The sequence below is a fragment of the Apaloderma vittatum genome, unplaced genomic scaffold, assembly GCF_000703405.1.
Source record: "Apaloderma vittatum isolate BGI_N311 unplaced genomic scaffold, ASM70340v1 scaffold40846, whole genome shotgun sequence".
NCBI classification, from domain to species: domain Eukaryota; kingdom Metazoa; phylum Chordata; class Aves; order Trogoniformes; family Trogonidae; genus Apaloderma; species Apaloderma vittatum.
In genome coordinates, this window is record NW_009724204.1 from 1 (window position 1) to 20,329 (window position 20,329).

The window sequence follows — 20,329 nt, forward strand, 5'->3', positions numbered from 1 at the left end:
GTATTACTCAGAGTAACAGTATTTTTCAGTACATCTGTATATATACTAGTGGAAAATAGATGTATTGGAGTGTTCTCTTTATCCGTTTACCCCAGTGAGACTCTTACAAAATGTGTATCATTGAATTACACGTTGTACCACTTTCATTTACAAGTCGCATTTGGCACCCACAATAAAAAAGGGATTGATAGCAATTCAAGAAACTGCTGACATATTCAGAGTGAGTTTTTAATTAGATCTTTTCTTGGCTGAGCATCTTTTCGCATCCTGTTAGAATCTATGTTCCTTTGCGCTTCTCAAAGATATTGAGGCGCAAGAGCCTGATGGAAAAGACAGATGAGTCAAACTGTTGGAAAGTTCCCAGGGCAGCAGTTCAGATCACTAACTCTTCAGACTTTTTCCTCCACTAAATGTCAGACATGTCACTGATTTAGCAGGCATTGCCTGAAGAGATTTGGTTATGTGCCACCACCGCCCCTCTTGATTAATCAAAGCAGCAAGCGAGAAATAAGAAGATAATATGTTCACCTGCAATTCTATTCCTAACTCATAGGAAGGAAAACAGTAATTCTCATGGTTAACTCCTTTGCTTACTAGCAAATAGAGACAGAGGTGGTCATACAGCATCTTGTAGTTTTCACAGGGTGATGCAATGGTATTAAGTGAAAGTAAAGCCAAAATTATGCGGGGAAAAAAAAACCCACCCAGAACAACCAACTGAAAACAGCAGTTTCTAGTTACGAACAGAACTGGCCTGTTTATAGAGGTGTATAAAATAGCTGAGTATCTTGCAGACAAACACTCTCTACAACACCAAATTAAAATGACTAACGCTGTTGACCTGATAATAAACTATCACCTATAGCTCCCTGCCTATTTTTCAGGGCCACAAGATAGATCAACACACTAAAACATCAACCTGCCGTAAGTCTCCTTCTGACTGTTGTGCCAAAGCATACGACCACCAGGAAACAAGGCCAGTATGACATTCCTAACAATAATGAATCAGTTGGTTCCATTTCTCCTATCCATGAAAAAGTCCCAGTGTCCCTTCTTTGCATGAAATACTGAAAAAAATATCCTTAAAGATAATTGTAACACAGATGAGCACAGGTATAAAATTAATACAGCTGAACGTATTTCTTAGACTCTTTGTCTTTTCAGAACATTAGTCACTATCTTTTTATTTCCTTTAGTAGAGGAAGAAAATTCACTGAAATTAAGTACAAAAGAAGGAAAATAAAAATAAAATTCAGGAAGTCATATCTGCTTGTAGATTATAAATCAACTTACTAACTTCTTGCATACATCTAGATTTCTGTTTCCTAGTCTATTCAAGGTGTGTTTTTTTTACTGTAGAATGAATCACAAAAGTAAAAGGAAAGTAGAAATTCTAGCCTGTCAGAGGCATTTTGGTTGAAATGTGGCACTTCCTTTCAGGTCTATAAAACCTGAAGCAAATTCTACCTAGTGTTTGGTCATATTCAGCATCTTAACTTTCTCATGTGCCAAAAAGGGTCTGCAGCTGAACATGGCAGCTCAAAGTTCCTGCCTCACCAGCTTCACATCACTATTTGGAAATGGAAACCAAATCCAATACTAGTGGTTTGTGATAACTGAATAGCTGGATATAACATCTTTCAAAAACCAGGAGTTTTTCCTAGCTGAATAAAAACTTTTCCTTGTTTGTTGGGCACGTTTTCTACACATTTGGTTGCAGAGATCCATCAGTTTCTCACTTTTCCACATAAAAATCTCATTATGACTCGCTTCTTCAGTCAAGAGAAAACTGGGTTAAAGGCATAGTATTTTCTTCACCAAAGTATATGGTTAAAGAGAAAAATAAACTTGATGAATACTGCTTTATATATATATATATCTAATTCTCCATTAAAGGTCTAAACATGCAGAAAAAGGTTTTCTTTGCTAGAAAAGGGTAGAAGTTAAGACTTACCTTGGTCAAATCCCAGGATCCAAGGAAGACTATGATGCTGGCAACTCCACCTTCTATGTTGTTTTATACTCTGCCTCTCCCAATACCTGCTGCTGAAAAAAAAACACTGCTTGTCCACCCATGCTGTGTGTAGTTGCAACAAAGAATATGCTATGTTTTGCCATTGTTTCTATTATCAACGTGAAAGAGGTAAGCCTTGGCTGGAACGAAAAATTATGTTCATTCTTTGAACCAAAATCAACTGATTGGGTTGAGAGGTCTTACAGAGAGATATTTATAATCATGAAGTCCTATTTCTTTGACACTGCAGCCCTAAAATCATCGTGAATAGAAGAAAGAGAAACATCTGCATTGATTTTGATTGTTTAATACTCAAGAGTGAAAAAGTGTAAAATCACAAAGCTTATACCACCACAAAAAAAATGCAGTTTCGTTGCAAATGACCAAAACACAAGCTGTCTGCAAAGTATCACACAGCTGACATCAACAAACCCAGTTTCAACATTCTTACCGTCTTCTTCAACACCTGCTATTCACAAACACCAGTCTATACAGAATTCTAGGTCTCTCACACATCTTTCTTTATATTCTATGCTATATTTGCTTTCTAGACCAGTGGTTTACACATTTGGAAAATAGTGCCCCACTTCTGATCTATATCAGCATATAAATATATAGGTTTTAATACCCCCCCCACATTACTAGTTATGTTTTAAAAGCATTTTGTTTAATCCAAACTCAGCAGTAAAGTTCTTATTTGTATTTAATGAAAAGCACAACTTATATGAGTAAGCTTCAGCAGTGCATGCTGACCGAGGTTATACCAGCAATCCTTTCAGCCACGGGGTTTAATACTTATGCAGAAAGTTATCTTATAGGGTGGGAGCAGGTACATCAGAGAGTCAGTTATATTTGCTTTTAATAGTAACACATGTACCTGTGGCCCTGCAAATGCAACCCCTAGGCCTGCAGGATGTCACTGTCCACCAAACTACATTTCGTTGCCTGAAGGTAGGATTATCCAAAAGCTATCGTTATGTCAAAATGTCTCAGGCTAACAAGAGGGAAATGGAAAATAGGCTGCTTACACAAACATTTTTAGAAGTGAAACCCTTTTCTTTGTGTTTACAGCCTGAAAGCATTCATGTACACATCTGTAAATGTTATGCAAATGCACATTTCCAGTTCTAACTTCCCAACAGTTGATTAAAATCCTGATCTTAAATAGAACTAAAGAAAATACACAAAACAGATTTTTCCCTCCAGACAATCAAAATATAAATATATCTTGGTATAACCTACTGACAGTGGGTTATATCTTGGTATGACCCTTCTGACAGTGATGTGTAAAAGATTTTTTTAAAACTGTTGCTGCCTCAGTGGAAACAATACTGACTTTACTTTTTTTTCCCCTCCATCAATATCTGACCATCTACATTTTATGATTTACTTGCTCCTTACTGGTTTATTCCTGCATCTGACATTATAATCCTCTGAGCAGGTGAAGATAAACATGACAGTGTGTTGGCAGAGTTATTCCTAAGGAGCGTGCCTGTCAAAGATCCCACAAGGCATCAATAACCAGGTTTGACCTTGTAAATAGCTTTCTGTTGGTAACAGAACACATTTTCTGCAGATATTCTTAGATCTGCTTTACAGAGTTTTATATTCAGCCTAGAAAAAAACTTCAAGAAAACTGATCATTTTTTTTTTAACTCTGTTGCTTATTACAGACCTGTTTCCTTTACGCAGTTATTTAATACTTCAAGTACAAAATTTGATTGCTTGCAGTTAGGCATCTAGCTGGAAAATTCTGGCTTATACACAATTATTAAAATAAACACAGAGATGTCACCATCTTTAAAATTACAGGGTCAGCCAAGGAAACAAAAGTATAGGATGATATCAGAAGTATTAGAGTTAATAACATCCTATTTGTAAATGGAAGCACAAGATCCTGTTTTAGCACATATAAATAATTTTGAAAAAACATTATCTATTACACAGTTAACAGTATAAACAAGCTTGGCATACGTGTCTTTAGTGCTTCTATACAACTCCGTTTCCAATTAATTTTCCAGCTGTTGGTTACACTTCCGATTTCCACAAATGATTTCATGGCACATGATCAAAACCCATCCAATCCCGAGTACGCTGCTACTCACGCTTACACAGAATGAAGGAAAAGTACAGAAAATTTTGCAGCGCAGACAAACCTCATGAGTTAATCTCTGGACAGTTTCAAACGTAGTAACTAAGGCACACAACAGTTTAACTGTCTCATGTCTGAAACAGCACAATACGTCAGTCAGCACAAGAGCTTTGCTTCCACTTTGCGTTTACATTCATATTATAAAAGCAGCAGTCAGTTTTGAAAAACCTAACTTCTGGTAAAATTAAGGAGTCTGGACAAGTGACTAGCCACGCCAGACTCAAGTAGTTTCACTGGATTCTAATATGGATTAGCACAAGCAAAACTATGCTTACATAACCACAGGGAAAAAAAAAATAAATATATATCTGAGTCAGCAACCACCGGACCGGCACAACAGCTGCCGTCCGGATACATCCGTGTTTCTACGCTGCAGAGAAGGTGTGAGAGTGAGTGAGTGAATGTGCATGTGTGTGTGTGCATGTAAAAATAGCAGCTTCTCATTTATGTATCTGATTTCTCATACGTGTCCAGTATAGTATCTTCTTACCTCAGCGACACAAGTATTTTGGCTGCTATTTTGCTCCTGCCAGCACTGCGCCGTTTGGTACAGTTCACGGCGCTGGCTTTTGATCTGGACGTTGAAGTCACTGAATTACAACTGTAAAGTTAAATTATGCCCTTCATTTACCCAATGTGCAAACCAAGTGAAATTAGCTTATTTTCAAATGATTTAGGTAGAAGCCAACTTTGGCTTGAGGCAAGTGTTACAACCAGAAAAAAAGAATCAAAAAAAATAAAAGAAAAGCATAAATCTCAGGTTGGGTACGCAAGGCTAGTAATTGAAAAGGGCATCTCCTCATCTGTAAACAAACAAAGGATTATCTGGAAATGACACACAACAGTCATGTCATCGATGCCATTTTTCCAAATGGTTTTTTTTTTTTCAGAAAAACCCCACATATTAGCTAATTTCACTGTGCTAAGAAATTAGGCATTATATAATAATTTTGATACCTCACACTTACATTTAGCAACACCTAGTATCAAGGTAACCCTCATAAGGCAAAATAAATTGATATTATTCATGTACATAGCCACTGAAGCTGTAAAGAGGTCTTCCTTCAGTGGAAATACTATCCAGTCTATTTTTAAAATTTGTTTTCTTTTTAAAGATATTAAATATACTACTGTGTAACCATAAAAATCACTATTTCTCTTTAGCAATACCGTGAAAAATTATTGCTTCAGTGTTGCCTTTCTTTTTCACACTACATTCTAGCTATAGAAAGAATATAACTTTTGTCAATTCTTTATGTTCTTAGTTTGATCCTATAGAATTATATTTATTTTTATATATATAATAACTGTATCTTAAAATGTTTTCTTTGGGTATTGCATATAAATACACAAAAATAAAACTGAAAATCAGCTACCTACCAGTCTCAATAGTCTCATCCTCTGTTATATTTGTGGTTAGTAGCTTGAGATTTTAGTAACCAAGTACGATACAGTATTTATCAAGAAAAAAAATGGAAAAGTCCTATTTAAGCACACACTTACTAACTGACCTGCTTTAAAACAAATATAATATAGAATCCTTTGAACTCCCCAGCATTAAATCCCTGTTTCTACAGGTGGAAAAATCTGAAATTATTGGACACAGGTCTCTGAGGAAAACAATAGCACGATTTCTCCCAAAAGTAAAATTTTCAATAACATAACAAGTGTGCTGAATAGGTAGAGGCTTAGATTCAATACTTCTGAGTCCACTATTATTAATCTAAATAGCTGGGGTGTTTCCCCATCTCTTTCTTACTCTTTTTTTTTTTAAAAAAGGATAATCAAAAATATGTATTAAACAAATTACTAAGTAGACTTCACTGAAGAGTCCTTTCAGAACCACTGGCCATCATTCTCATCATCATCTTCCTCCTCATGGTCCAGATAGAGAAGAGCAACTTTGTTTTCATCAGAAATAACTGACCTTTGGTCTACCATTCGTTGCAACTGTACAGTCTTATCAAAAAATGACTTTTCCACTACCTCTTCACCATGATCTTGAGAAAAACTGGAAAGGACATAGTCTCTTCTTTGATTTTCATTTTCTACAACCTGGTCACTTTCGACTGCAATCTGTGGCTGAATAACAGAAGAGTCTTGCTTACGGGTAATGAGCATTGTCGCTTGCTGTTCTCCACTTTTCCCTGTAGATATTCCACCCATGCTGGAAACGTCCATTTGAAAAGTATAGGATGTTTCCTTGGATCCTACTTTAATATGCTTTAAAGACCTACTGCTCTCAGATGACTCTTCCGTTTGTGAATGATCTGCCACCGTTTCAGAAGTAGGTCTTGTAAAGATTATTTGCTCAGCATGAGTTTCTACAGGACTTATTTTAATGTGCCTGAAAGATCTATTGGCATCTGAGCCTCCTTCATTCTCTGAAAGGTGTCCTTCTTTGTTAATGAGCTCTGGAGTTTCAGAATGGGAGCTGTGATACACGATTTGTTCAGTGGTTTTAACTCCCACTTGACCTATTCTGAAACGCTTTACTGAGCCTCCTGAAAGAGTCTGGTCTTCCAGTTCACTGATTTCTGTGTGCTCAGAGATGGGCCCCTGGTAGATTACTTTTTCAGCGGTCATAAACTCTTGGGGACCCAGCTGAATGTGTCTGACTGAACTTTCTGCCTGTGAGAAGCCTCTGGTGTCACTGACCTCCACTTTACCAGAGATTGGTCCTTCAAAGATAACTTGCTCGGTGTGAATCTCTTTTGGACCTAATTTAAAGTGCCTTATTGATCTGCTGACATCCACAGACCCTTCTGTCTCCAGCAAGTCTGAAACAGGCCCTTCGAAAGAGACTTCTTCAGTTACTTGCCTTGATCCTACTGTGACATGTCTTGTGGACCTGTTGAAGTCTGTTGAAAACTTCTGGGAAAGATTTCCAGAATCAATCTCCTCTACAGTTGTAGTAATAGGGCCTGTATAAATTACTTCTTCTGTGGTTTGGATTTCTTTGGGACCCAGCTTAAAATGCTTCACAGATCGGCTAAACTCTGATGATCCTTCTGTCTGAACAAGATCTTCTGTAGCACTAAGCTCCAACATTTCAGAACCAGGCACTTCATACACGATCTGCTCAAACCTCTGAACTTCTGCTGGACCAACCTTAACATGTCTTGTGGGCTTGGTCTCACCAGTTGATTGTGGTGAGCAAGAGGCTTCGCCAAAATGTGCAGTTTCCAAAACTGAACCGTCATAAATAACTTCTTCAGCAGTATGATATCCTGTGCCACCGCTCCTCCTGACTGTGGATGAGTTATAGATTTCTTGATGAGCCATATTACTTCTACCATCAACAACTCTCTCCGAGCTCTCTTTTGTCAGGAAGTGCAATGTTGCCTTATCTTCTTCACTTGCAATTACTTCACCAAGCTGAGCTACATCAAATTCATCAGTATTAAGGGTCTGTGACAGGTTGACTTCAGCAACAATTGTCACCATGCCACCCTCCTCCTTTTTATCGACTTTTTTGATATCAAATTCTAAGCTACTAGAGTCAGCTTCATTTTGTTTTGTTAGTGCAGACAGCTCCTCCTTCACACTTTCTGGGAGGCTGTCCTCCAACTGCCCCAAAGCTTCCTTCAGCTGGTGTTTAGGGTCCTTTGTTTCCTTTGATAAAAGTCCTTTTATTGAACTCTGAAATTCATGGGGAATTTTAATTTCTTTCTCGATAACAATGGATTCAACATGGGATGTTTCACCTTCAGGATGCTCTTTTAAAATATGAGCACTTGCTTCCTCCCCTACCACTTGATACGTTTCTTCTGGAGAGCTTACACCTTCATCTCTCTTACTTTGTGTGCCTTGCAAAAATTCATCTTGCCAGGAATACTTAATAGTTGATTCTTCTTCTATGTGAATTTGCCCATATATTGAGTCATCGTCTTTTTCATTAATAATAGGATGATCATCAGGAACGGATACAAAGTATTTTTGTTCAATAGGTGAGTCATCTTCCCCAGTTACTTCTTCCACACGAGTGAAGCTCTCATGGCGTTTCTTCTTTTTGACATCTTCATAAGTGAATGTTACGTTTTCTTCCTCATCACCATAACGCCTCTCTCTCTCAGGGAATGTATCTTCCACTTCCTCTACTTCAAAAGGCGTTGAAAAATCAGTCCGTTCATCAGCGGCATAATCCAGTGGCTCTTCTACAATCTCAACATTAACAGATATATTCTTTCCACCCTCATTTCCTTTGAGGCCGTGATGTACTATATCTTCTATCTCCTCTTTGGAAGGAGTTCCCTCAACACCCTCTCGAACTGCTCTTCTGACATCCTGCTTTGATAGACCTCGTCCACCAGCTTCATCAGAAATATCTATGTTTTCTTGAACTTGAGATTGCACTGTGATCTCAGTCTTGATTTTCCCATCATCTGGTTGTTCTTGCTTATTAAAATAGGTCACTTTTGTGTCTGTTGATACTTGTGAACTAGAAGACTGCGTAAAACTTTTAAGAATATCAGCAACGATATTCTCCGCGATATTTTCAGTTGACAGATTTCCTGTTTTATGACTTCCAGCACTAACTCGCTCTTCATCGTTCAGACTAGATTCTGCTTCTGAAACATGCACTTTGTGAATTTCAGCAGGTTTGGTTACATGGTCATCTGTTCCTCTTCCTGTGGAAGTTTTAAAACCTTTATTACTCTGAGATTCTTTGTCAGGAGCAGGCATTTCAAGACTGATGGGTATCTCAATCGCTTCTTTTCTTCTTGATTCCAAGGTTGCATTTGTATCTTTTTTGGTTGATTCGCTTTTGAATGTTCTTGCATTAGAAATATCACTCCCTGTTAACCTCACTTCCTCGCGCATAGATCTTTTATGTTCGGTCCTCCTTCCAAAATCAACGCTTCTTTCATCTGTAAAAGGTTTCTCATCTGTTTTCTTTTTCTCTTCCTCTGTTTGTTTCTCTAGCTTATCTCTTTCTTTCAGCAGAGCTTTCTTCTCTTCAGTTGGTTTGCTGCCTCTTCTTAGTGTGGTCTGAGTTTCAGTTATGGTTTCTTCATATTTAGATGGTTTAAAATTGGTATTCAGCTCGTAAGTCGGAAATCTAGTGAAGCTCGGTTTTGCTCGTATATTTTCCGAAATCCCTGGCTTTGTGTCAGGCTTGCGGTCCTTGTCTGATCTTTCAGCATGTGCTGATTCTTTTGAAACAGATACTGTGGATGAAGTTGTAACTTCTGTTCTCTTTCTTTCTGGAATTGTCTTTTGCTGCATTTCAGTGCTTCTCCAGCTACTGTAGGCTGGAGTAAAGGTTCTGAGTTCTTTGTGGTCTGTTACAATCCTTTCATCCTTTGTAACAGTTGTTGAAGGTCGATATATTGACCCCAGTACATCTCTTCCAACAGCTCTTCCACTAGCTGTTGTCTGTGATCCAGCCTGTGTTGACCAAGCTGAATAATGTGCAGAACTGCTAGTATTTGTCACGGGCATTCTGTGTCTCGTATCGGTGATCCTGACAGCTGGTGAGCCTTTATTTCTATTTCTTTCTTGATAAGTAGAGTAAATATCAGTGTAGTTATATGAAGTGTTTATAATATCTACGAAAAGAGCATAGGTAACCGAACATTAAAACAATGGTTTGTATTTAAAACAATGTAAAACTGAGGGCATGAACTAAGAAGTTTTATACTAAATTTTTGAAAGAAGTAATGGCTTTATTTTCAGTGGACCTTTGTAAATGCGGTCCTGTAGGTTTTACACAATAATTAAGTCTATGCATACATTATATTAAAACTGAAAGCAAAGGTTTTTACTAAGTTGCAAGTTCTTGCTAATTTTACCTGCTTTGAGATACCAGGTATTACGGCATTTACTTAAGAATTACACCTTTTGTATTTATATTAATGTTCATTAACATTTACAACTTCTTATTAAATAATGTCTGCTAATATACTAGGCTTGGGGTTTTTGCTTCAGCCATGAAAGTGCCTTGAAGTTTCTCAGCTCCTATTGAGAATTAATGGCATACTTGCCACCACAAACTGGAATTTAAAAACACAAATACAACCCTTCATAGCCACAAGATACAGCAAGGTTCAACAAGGGGGAGAAATAAAGAACCTTTTACGCTGTATCTGTACAATTTCATAAAATGTACCAGGAATCATTGTCTGGCTTTAAGACCAACCAGCACTGCACGACTCAAATCTCCTCCAAAAAACATAGCCACCTCTCATCTGAATTTTGGTGGTGTTTGCTGGTCTGTGGTAACCACTGAACAAGTCTGAGTGTTGTCTGCAAAGCGCTGGCTAGTGCAGATCAAAACCATACCGGGGGTATTGCTAATAATTTAACTGCACAGGCAATTCTGTGCGAGCATTGCAGCCCAGGCCCTGGTCTGTTTAATTTACTATTACAGCTTTCCAGTCTCTTCTGGGACTACTGTCTGTGGCAGCCTGAGATTTTAAGACCACACATGGTTCAACTTGGGAATATTATCAAGACTAATTCTGTTATTATTAACAACAGCTATAGGAGTCCCATCGAAGGTCCACCTGAGCTAGTGTCCTGCTTACAGTGACCAACAGTAGATACACAGAGAAGAGTATGAGAACAGGGCAAGTAAATAGTGATACTTCCCTGGTATACTCTCACAGCCTCCAGAGATTTGCAGCTCCTAAGATAGAAACGGTATCTTTATGTTTAGTAAGTCTTTGATTTTTCTGTCATTACTCTCCTAAAATTTCTCTTTAAACCCACATTAACTTTATAACACTCACAGTGCCTCATAATGATGAATTCCAGGGTTTGAAACTACACGTTTTGTTAAATACCTCTTTCTTTTTATTTCAAAACTCTCATAGGACTACAGGCATCCAAAAGCTCTTGCACTACTAGAGCTATGAAACATCACTCACTACTTCTCCACTTGAGTCATGATTTTATAAATTATCTCATACAGACTAGCACTATGTTGATTTAAAATATTAACACTTAAAACCAACTCAATAAGTACTCTTCAGGAATACTATAACACAATAGTTTCAATTTCATTCAACATTCAATTTTAATAATCTTTTTTACCTTGAGGCAATTTCCCTGCATACCGATCTCTCCACGTAATAATCCACTGGTTGCTCTCCCCTTCTAACAAAGCTCTGCAAGACGTATAAAAAGGCATTCCATTAAAATATTGCAAATAATATTCACAATATTTAACATTTATCAGTCCTAAAAACTGAAATAATTATCCTGCAGTTGGGTCAGATCATAAGTGGTTTTCACACTCCATATTTTTATTACTGGCAATAAGAAATCCTTAGCATCTTCCACAGTCTTCATTTGTAGAGTTATTAATCTTACAGGAGATGACAGCAGCAGGCACAGTACGGTTTTAGATCAAATTTTCCACATTTGCCAATATACTGCTTCCTGACATGGACACAATCCGCCAATTTCCACTACGCAATCATACAAACTAGCAATTTTTTCCCAGAATTAAGATCTTGTAACAGTTAGGAGAAAACAAAGCCACACAAAACTCAACAGATATTGAATAAAGCTTTCTCAGAGAAACACATGCAGATGTTTTATAAAGAAAAGGCAAAAATGAAAAAAAAAGTATTTGCTAGCAAATAGTCAGCAGCTTTCCTAGTGGTGAGATTGTACTAAAAGGTGCTGTTGCAGCATGGTATGTGAGGGAGCTGTTTCAGCCAGAATTTGTAAATCCTACCCTTTTCAAATGAAAACTGAAGGAAAGTATTACTTCTGCTGTCAAACATGGGCTAGCGCTGGAGGAGACAGCTTACAGCATTAAAGTAACTATTCTTAGTTCCTATTCAGTCAGAAATCAATATAACATGGGGATCCTGGTGGACAGCAGGATGACCATGAGCCAGCACTGTGCCCTTGTGGCCAGGAAGGCCAATGGCATCCTGGGGTGTATTAGAAGGGGGGTGGTTAGTAGGTCACGAGAGGTTCTCCTTCCTCTCTACTCTGCACTGGTGAGACCACATCTGGAATCTTGTGTCCAGTTCTGGGCCCCTCAATTTAAGAAGGATAAGGAACTGCTGGAGAGAGTCCAGCGTAGAGCAACCAAGATGATTAAGGGAGTGGAGCATCTCCCTTACGAGGAAAGGCTGAAGGAGCTGGGTCTCTTTGTTTGGAGAAGAGGAGACTGAGGGGTGACCTCCTGAATGTCTATAAATATGTAAGGGGTGAGTGTCACGAGGATGGAGCAAGGCTCTTCTCGGTGACAACCGATGGTAGGACGAGGGGTAATGGGTTTAAACTGGAACACAAGAGGTTCCACCTAAATTTGAGAAGAAACTTCTTCTCAGTAAGGGTAACAGAACACTGGAACAGGATGCCCAGGGAGGTGGTGGAGTCTCCTTCTCTGGAGACATTCAAAACCCGCCTGGATGCCTTTCTGTGTAACATCGTCTAGGTGTCCTGCTCCGGCGGGGGGATTGGACTAGATGATCTTCCGAGGTCCCTTCCAGTCCCTAACATTCTGTGATTCTGTAACATATTTTACAACAAAAGACTAAGTAGAATTTCTGTGACAGAAACTGTTTGGGTTTTTTTAAAGACATCTCTGCTTGTCCCATCTGTCCTCAGCCTTCCATTCTTTTTTTTGGTTTTTGTTTGGGTTTTTTTTGCAGTGGCTCTCTAATAGCTTCCATAGTTCCAGAAAGCCAGCACTGTCAAGAGGATTTTTGTCATCAAGGCTTCTGCTTGTTGATCAGCCAAGACATCAGGTTAGCTCAGCAGCAATAGGTCAGAAATGGACAGGACACCAGTTTGTTTACCCTTGCGTTATGGAAATCATATCACTACGAGCAAAGAGCAGAAGCAGGCAGCAACTTGATAATCTGCTTCATAATTTCGTCTACTCCCTATTCTTGGTGTGCTGACACACAGAACGGAGACTCTTTGAGTTGCCTCTTGTCTGCAGGTGACACACATTAGCTGTTCTTGGAGACACGGGACCCAGCTGATTGCTTGAGAGCCCTGGCTGCCCTGCCTTGACACCAAACTCTGCTCCCCGCACAGCATGTGCCTACAAGGAGCTCGCTCCCTCAAGACCCATCTGGCAGCAGCCACAGGCTTGTTCTATGCCTGCAGAACATTACTACCCTACATTTCCTCCTTTCTCCAGTGGTGGGAAATATTCTCACTCCGGAGACACATTTCCCACAAAGATTAGCACAACTACGGGGCAAAAGACTTTGAGGAGTAATTGCTCTGTGTTAAGAATATTCAGACAGGCACACAGCATACTCTTGTCCTCTGGGGTGGGGCGGGAAGACTACTTGCATTCTCTAGAACTACATAACTCTAAAAAAAACCCAAATTGTTGGCTTTCTCCGTATACTACATATAAAAAGTAGACATTTGGTTGACCTAATTCAGTGCTAGAAGCTTTAGAAATGGTTCTCCAGGCAGACCGAGTCTCAGAATTCCTGATAAATTCTCTGGAAATCTTTGTGTGCTTTCCTTCCCTCTTGCTGTCTGACATAAAATATGTCCAGCTGTTAAAAACAAGCAAAAGAAAAAAAAAAAAAAAAAAGGCAGTTTGTCCCTTTTCTACTTTTGCAGGGCCACAAGCTATGTTATTAAAAGAAACACCAAAAAACAAACTTGCAGCATTCTGGTGCAACAACCTAGAAATACCCTGGCAGGCTCTTTCGATATGCAACGGAATGCTATAATCCATACGGTAACTTGGGTGGGTTTATATTCACTTCTGCTGGTGAGATACCTGTTCCATCCATTCCCGTTTTGGAAATGCCAGATGTTTTGCACTGATAACATCCAGCTGCAACATGAAAGTTGTCAAGAGTAAAGCTGGAGGATTCAGATAGCCAAGGCTTCCGACTCCCCACCAGGGGAGCTGAAAGCAATTTAGGATAGTGCTGTAAACACATTTGCTGGGCATTTCTGTCAAAGTTAACAAAGCAGGCATTTAAAATGTCACTTGTAGATTTCACACTTCACATGACTAATCATTTTCCACATTTTATGCTTCTTTTGGCTTCTGACTGCCTCTAGATTCAGTATGACAATGCTACATCAGCAAAATACCATTAGTAAGGGTTTTTTTTGTATTTGCCTCTATTCGGAAGAAAAGCCAGGGTGGAGTTACCTGCCATATTTACAGGTCACTATTGCCCTTAAAACAGGCTGAGATAGACATCTTTTCTTCTGTTTTATTAGTTAAAAAAAAAAAAAACACAAAAAAACCAACCCAAAAAAGTAAAAGCAATTTATCTTCCTTGATGTTGAAGAGAGGTGTTACAGGAATTCGGTGACTTCACCACATATAGAGAAGATTGCCAAGACCAAACTCCTGATCTGATGAAGCCAGTGAATGCCAAAAAAAATTGCTCCGATAGACAAGTGCTAGAGAAGCTGTTAGTGACATTGTGGAAATATATCAAGGAGTTGGCAATGAATGTGTTAACCATGATGAAGGAGACTAGGAATGTGGGTAGTTTGACTAAGGATTTCTGGCTGCTGTTAAAACAACAGTTGTTCAGTTGCTGCAGCAACCTATGAAGTCACTAAAAATAAGTTCCAAGAGGTAACTGTATATGGCAAAGGGCAACAGCACACAGAAAAGCTGGATGTGAAATATTAAAACTGAAAATACGTTGCATTTGAAAATGAAAGGCAAAGCTTCATGAAACCTCTGTGAAACTGGGCAGTGAATCAGTGTTTTACTATACACAGTTTGTAACACGTATGTCCTCAAGCTTATCAGATAAACAAGAAAAATGTTAAAGCAACTTTGGCTTAAGAAACTAGCATGAGAAATGGTAGTGTAAGGTACCGAGCACTGCCTCAGAAACCAGCAAACTCAGCTTGACCATAGCTTCAATTTATGCCAGTCATGGTGCTTCTTTGTTTCTTTGCATCACTTTCTAGTACTAATCATTTACACTATAACTGCTTCTAAACTGCCTGAAGTACAAGGTGTTTAATGTCAACTGTATGAACTCTGTAGCATTCACAGTAATAACAAAAAAGCAAGTTTAAGTGTTGCCAGAAAACATTCCAACTGCACATTTAACTCATCTAATTATTAATGTCATTTATTTAAAATTAGCTAGTCAGCCTGAAGCCCTGCAGTCTGCTGGATGACAAGAGATAGAAGATGAAAGCAGGTAGACAAGATAAACTGGTTGGGGTGGGAAGAAAGAAGTTATCAAAACCAAAAGGCTGCAGTGCAGATGTTGTCATGGTCATTCACAGCAGCAATGACTGTGTTTCAACTGCAGAAACCCAAAATCTCAGACAGGGGCAGTTAGCCAGCAGGCTGTGAAAATTCCTCCTCTCTATCTGGGGCATTTTGTAATCCCAAAAATCAAAAAAAAAAGAAAAGAGAACTCTCCAGGAAGTGGAAGGGAGGAAACATTTTTAGGAATAAAGGCCACTCAACATCTTTTTTCCATCATGGGATGAGAAGACAAGCACTGTGTTAAGAACAGCAAGTAACTGACTGCATGTTAGATGTTCTCAAAATAAAACAAATACAGGAATAGGATGTATCGGATGGTACATGTTGTAAACAGGAAATAATGAAACTGAGTGAAAAAGCTGTGGTGAGAAGCTGTGGCCTTAATACTGGTGATAACTTCTTGAGACAAAGACATGGAAAAGGTCAGAAGTGTTGATGGAGGAAACCAGCTGAAGGAGGATCTGACAGTATGCCAACAAACATATTAAGAGATCTTGAAAATGACCATGACAAAAAAATCCCCCCCCAAATTAAAATAAAGCATTGTAGACTCTACTGCTTCAAAATGCAGGGTGGTAACCCAGAACAGAACATTTGCGTGACATTAGGATTTCAAAGTAAATCTTTTACCCTTCAACAACATATTTTAGAGAGGTAACCTATGGCACAGGCTCTGGGCAGCTTCTGTGATTTGAAGAGAAGCTTCTGATAGCTGAGGAGAAAGGCTTGATAGGAATTCTGATCCTAGGCAGATTTTTCTATCTCCTTTGAAAATTATGAGTCTTACACAGTGAATAATTCACCACTTCTCTCTGGAAATAAAACTTAAGCATAGTCTAAGTAACTGCAGTTTTACAGGGTTCCAAGAATACAGAATAAACGCGCAAGAGAAGTATGTACTTCAACAGTGGGGAAAAAGGATTGGAAAGGAGGATTCTGATGAGACAGAGCTTCATAAAGCCACAGAAGACATGTGAGGCTCACTTCTTGAGTGAGCCTCAGCTCCCAGCGCAGGAAGGCTGAGCAGAAGCCGAGAGGAAGCACACTTGGTCCTTGGGGAAGGGTGTTCCTCGCAACAGTGATCCTTCATGCCATTCCAGGAGCAATGTTGACTAACGGAAAGAACTGGCTTTAAAAACAGAAGCTGGAGGATTTGTAAAACAAAGAGAAAATACAGAGTGGGAGGTACAAAGAAAGCTCCAAGAAGCAGACCAGATACCACACCCTTAACCTATAATGCCAGGAGGAGAGGAAGTGCCAAGGTCCTCATGGAAACTCCTCAGTGGAAAGGTCAAGATGCTGAACTACGTGTGAGTAGGTGCCTTTCCTTTCCAATGCGCATAAGCAAGGGTACATGGCAGCACCCTTTGTGAAAACACACTGAAGGTACCTATAATTCCAGGAGGAGAGGAAGTGCCCTCATGGAAACTCCTCAGTGGAAAGGTCAAGATGCTGAACGTGTGAGTAGGTGCCTTTCCTTTCCAATGCGCATAAGTAAGGGTACATGGCAGCACCCTTTGTGAAAACACACTGAAGGTGGCTTCATGTGCTCTGATTATCACAGATAAAAAGACCCGGGAGAGGAAGAGAATTTGAAAAAGGACACTGATGAGCAGTCCAGAATTCTCTTACTACAAAGCTTACTACCTGGATCCACAGTGATTTCCTCCCACAGGGCTGCTGATAAAGGCATACAGTAGCAAAGGCATTGTTGTCTTAGGGGTGAATAAGAAGGAAAGAGGAATAGGGAAAACGGCATAAAGGGAAAACCACAAAACAATCACCATCAGCTTCTGATAACTGCAAGCAGGTATTTGATAGCATGTTTTCTGATCTGTAGCAACCCGATTTCTCTGGTTTTATCTGTAGGTCTCTATCAGTAGCTGGATGCTCATTTGTACACTGAAGTCTGCTTTGCCAATGCAATCAGTGACAGCAGCTGCATTCACCACAATCAGATGAAGAAACCCTGCAGGTTAAGGAGCTTCTTAACTGGACAACTAACACATGCTGTTGGCGATGCTGAACTGCTTTCCTTTCATTAAAAAGGACAGGGAATCCTTAGACAAACCAATAATGCTCAGATAATCAGTGATATGTCCTCTGGAGAAGTTCCAGAATTTAATGGGCTTACAAGGTTTTACAGAGCAGAAGCACTGACGGTTCACTTAATAACTAAGAGTGTGTCCAAACAACTAAATATCTGGGCATTAGCATTCCTACTTCTGGATGAATACTAATCATCAAAACAATTCTGACAATTCTGCTATTGTGAACATGCTAATCCCATTTTGCAGATGACTAAACCAAGGGAGTAAGTTTAAGTGACAACAATAAAAGTCAACATCAGAGCTAGGATTAAATTTAGAAGAATCGTATGTTTTAGCAAAGTTAACAGAATTAACACACCCAGATAAGGATAACAACTAGCTACCATTTCCACTGTTTCTCTTCTACTAATAGCACTCCAGCTGCTATTAGATTTCCAAGGATCACAGGGATCCAACTCCACCAACAAATACCAATGTTCTCTCACTCACCAACTGACTTAAAATTACTTGTCCCACATATGCCTTGTAATTTCATGTCATCCAGAAGCCAGCCTTGGTCTGTACCTCATAGCACACAATACTTGAGGCACCTCAAACAGATTGGTTTTGCTTTTTGATGGACTATAGACATCCTTTGGTATCAAGCTACTCGGAAGTCACTCTTTCAACCTTCTCTTATTTTCAGTTATGCAACTACAATTAAATTTCGTATTTATCAGTGAATTGCTTTAGTCTACACACTTCATCCATAATTCAGCTGGTGCCATCCTTATCCAGACTTAAATGCTTATTGGTTCACTGCAGTGTTACACATTTAGAATACAAGAATAATGCTGTAGGGCATGGAAGCATTTATCATAACTGGAAATCCCATTGCCTGCTTACACAGGTTAACTATGAATAACACACACAACATCAACAAGCTAACGACTGGGGCATAATCCTTAAAAAGAATGCAAAAGTAGGGTGACATTAAGTTTTGACAGATTATTACTTTGCTCAATAAGCACTGAATTCATTTGAAGATGCTTCTCAATGAAATTTACTGAAACTACTGTACTAGCTGTAGGGAAAAAAACCCATAATCCTTACAATAAGGTAGTGCCTTCCTCCAATCACAGGTTTTGGTTTGGTTTGTGTTGTTTTTTTCCTTCTGAATCACTTCTATGCTGTGTGCTACCTCATATATCACGATCCTCCAGGCAGGAGAATTACTCTGGCTTTTCAAACCTACAGGTACTCAGTGGCTAGAGAGATACACAGCACTGAAGATTTCTCAGCAGAGATGATGTTTACTGGTCCCTCACCCTTGATCCAAACGTGTTTCAAAACAAACCAAGGATGCAGAAAGCCAGGATTTAATCAAACAAACTGTATGGTTATCTTGACTCTACCCTACAGCTGAAACAAGAACGGGGAACTCCCTATTTTTATTGATGATGTAGGTAGATATTCCTCAATAAATTTAAACAATGAAACGTGCTCCATAAGTTAACAGATGGCGACTACACTTCCTCACGTTTAATTAATTGCAATTTAGGGGTACTGGCTCCTTAGCTTTTACTTTTAAATACTGTGTCAACAATTCACATCAATTTGATATCAACTTGACCAGGACTAAGGTTTCTTACATATCACTATGTCTGTACAAAGTTAATAGGATTCCCATGGATTATATTGGCTTCTCTGAAATGTTGTTCTGGGGACAGAGGACTAGAATTAATTACCACCAGAGACAGTTATGCTCAAGTGATAAAATTCCAGTCACCCTTGGCCACTGGTAATTCTTATCAGCGTTACTACTGAATAACGGTATTTTACTATTATTGAAGTTTTCCCAGAGATTTCAGACAACTTCACACGTATCAGCAGCCTTCTGAAGGGGCGTTATCTTCCTTTCACAGACAGCACAGGCAAGCACAGAAAGGCATGGCGACCCAAGTCACAGAACAAGCCAACAGCGAGCTAAAAACTGATATTAAGGGTCCATTCAGTCTATTTAACAAAAAGCAATGCATACAAGGAGCCTTGATCTGAGACTGTAAAGGTAGATGTCCGTACAGGGCTCCCGTGTCTGCAAAAAGGGATTTACATTATCCTCCGTTTAGACAACTGAGTGTGACCACAGTTCTTACCTGTACGTTTCAATTTCAAGGATGAGACCTGCTTTCACCTGCAGTAGTTCTTGATAGTCCTTCAGGTAATCTGTGATTGACATGGTCAGGAACTGCTTTTCTTCTTCTAAGGCATCGATTATCCTCTAAACAGAAATATTGATTTTTAGTTTTGAACATAAAAATCTGTATGCTTGAATGTCTAATAACATAAACTTTTAGTTAAAAAAATACCAAGAGAATAATAAATGAGTATTTTCAAAACACAGAACAAATCAGCTCTACAGCCTCCCCATATATAATCTGACATATATTGTACTGGAGTAGAGTTTTATACTAAGATTTTATTTTAAACCTTACTAACCTAGTTAAATATTTCAGTAAAACCCATTCAGCTGCCCTGCAGAAAAGTTATCAAGGATACATAGCAAAAGGAACACACTCCTTTATAAATGTTACTCAAACGTGACTCATTTTGTCATTTTAAGATAATAGATGTACGTGCTTAAATCGTACTTGAGATCAGCAATGTCAACAATCGCTTTGCCAGGAGAACCTGACCTATTTCTCCATATCAGTATTTTCAGTTCCATAGGCATGTGGGTCCAAATGAGTTTTTGGATATATTCATAGTGCCTAGAAGGCAAAGGATGAAGCTCCAGCTGTTCCTTCCAGCTTTGTCCTAACTGCAGCTCAGAAGATATACAAGGGATCGCTCATTTTCATCTCGATAACTAAACACAACTTTGTACCTTTATGAAGGGGGGTAGGAGCGTATAGGAGGAGTATAGTTTATGGGAC

At 39.0% G+C, this 20,329-nt stretch overlaps 1 protein-coding gene across 1 annotated transcript; it reads right to left on the minus strand.

The window, feature by feature from the left end:
* Positions 1 to 6,002: 6,002 nt before the first annotated feature.
* Positions 6,003 to 19,674, minus strand: SYNM (synemin, intermediate filament protein; the record flags this gene model as incomplete). The annotated part of the gene is made up of 3 exons (XM_009872370.1): positions 6,003 to 9,718; positions 11,205 to 11,278; positions 19,550 to 19,674. Coding segments are annotated over 3 exons (3,915 nt in total), but the record flags the coding sequence as incomplete, so codon positions are not given.
* Between the last annotated feature and the right edge of the window lie 655 nt (positions 19,675 to 20,329).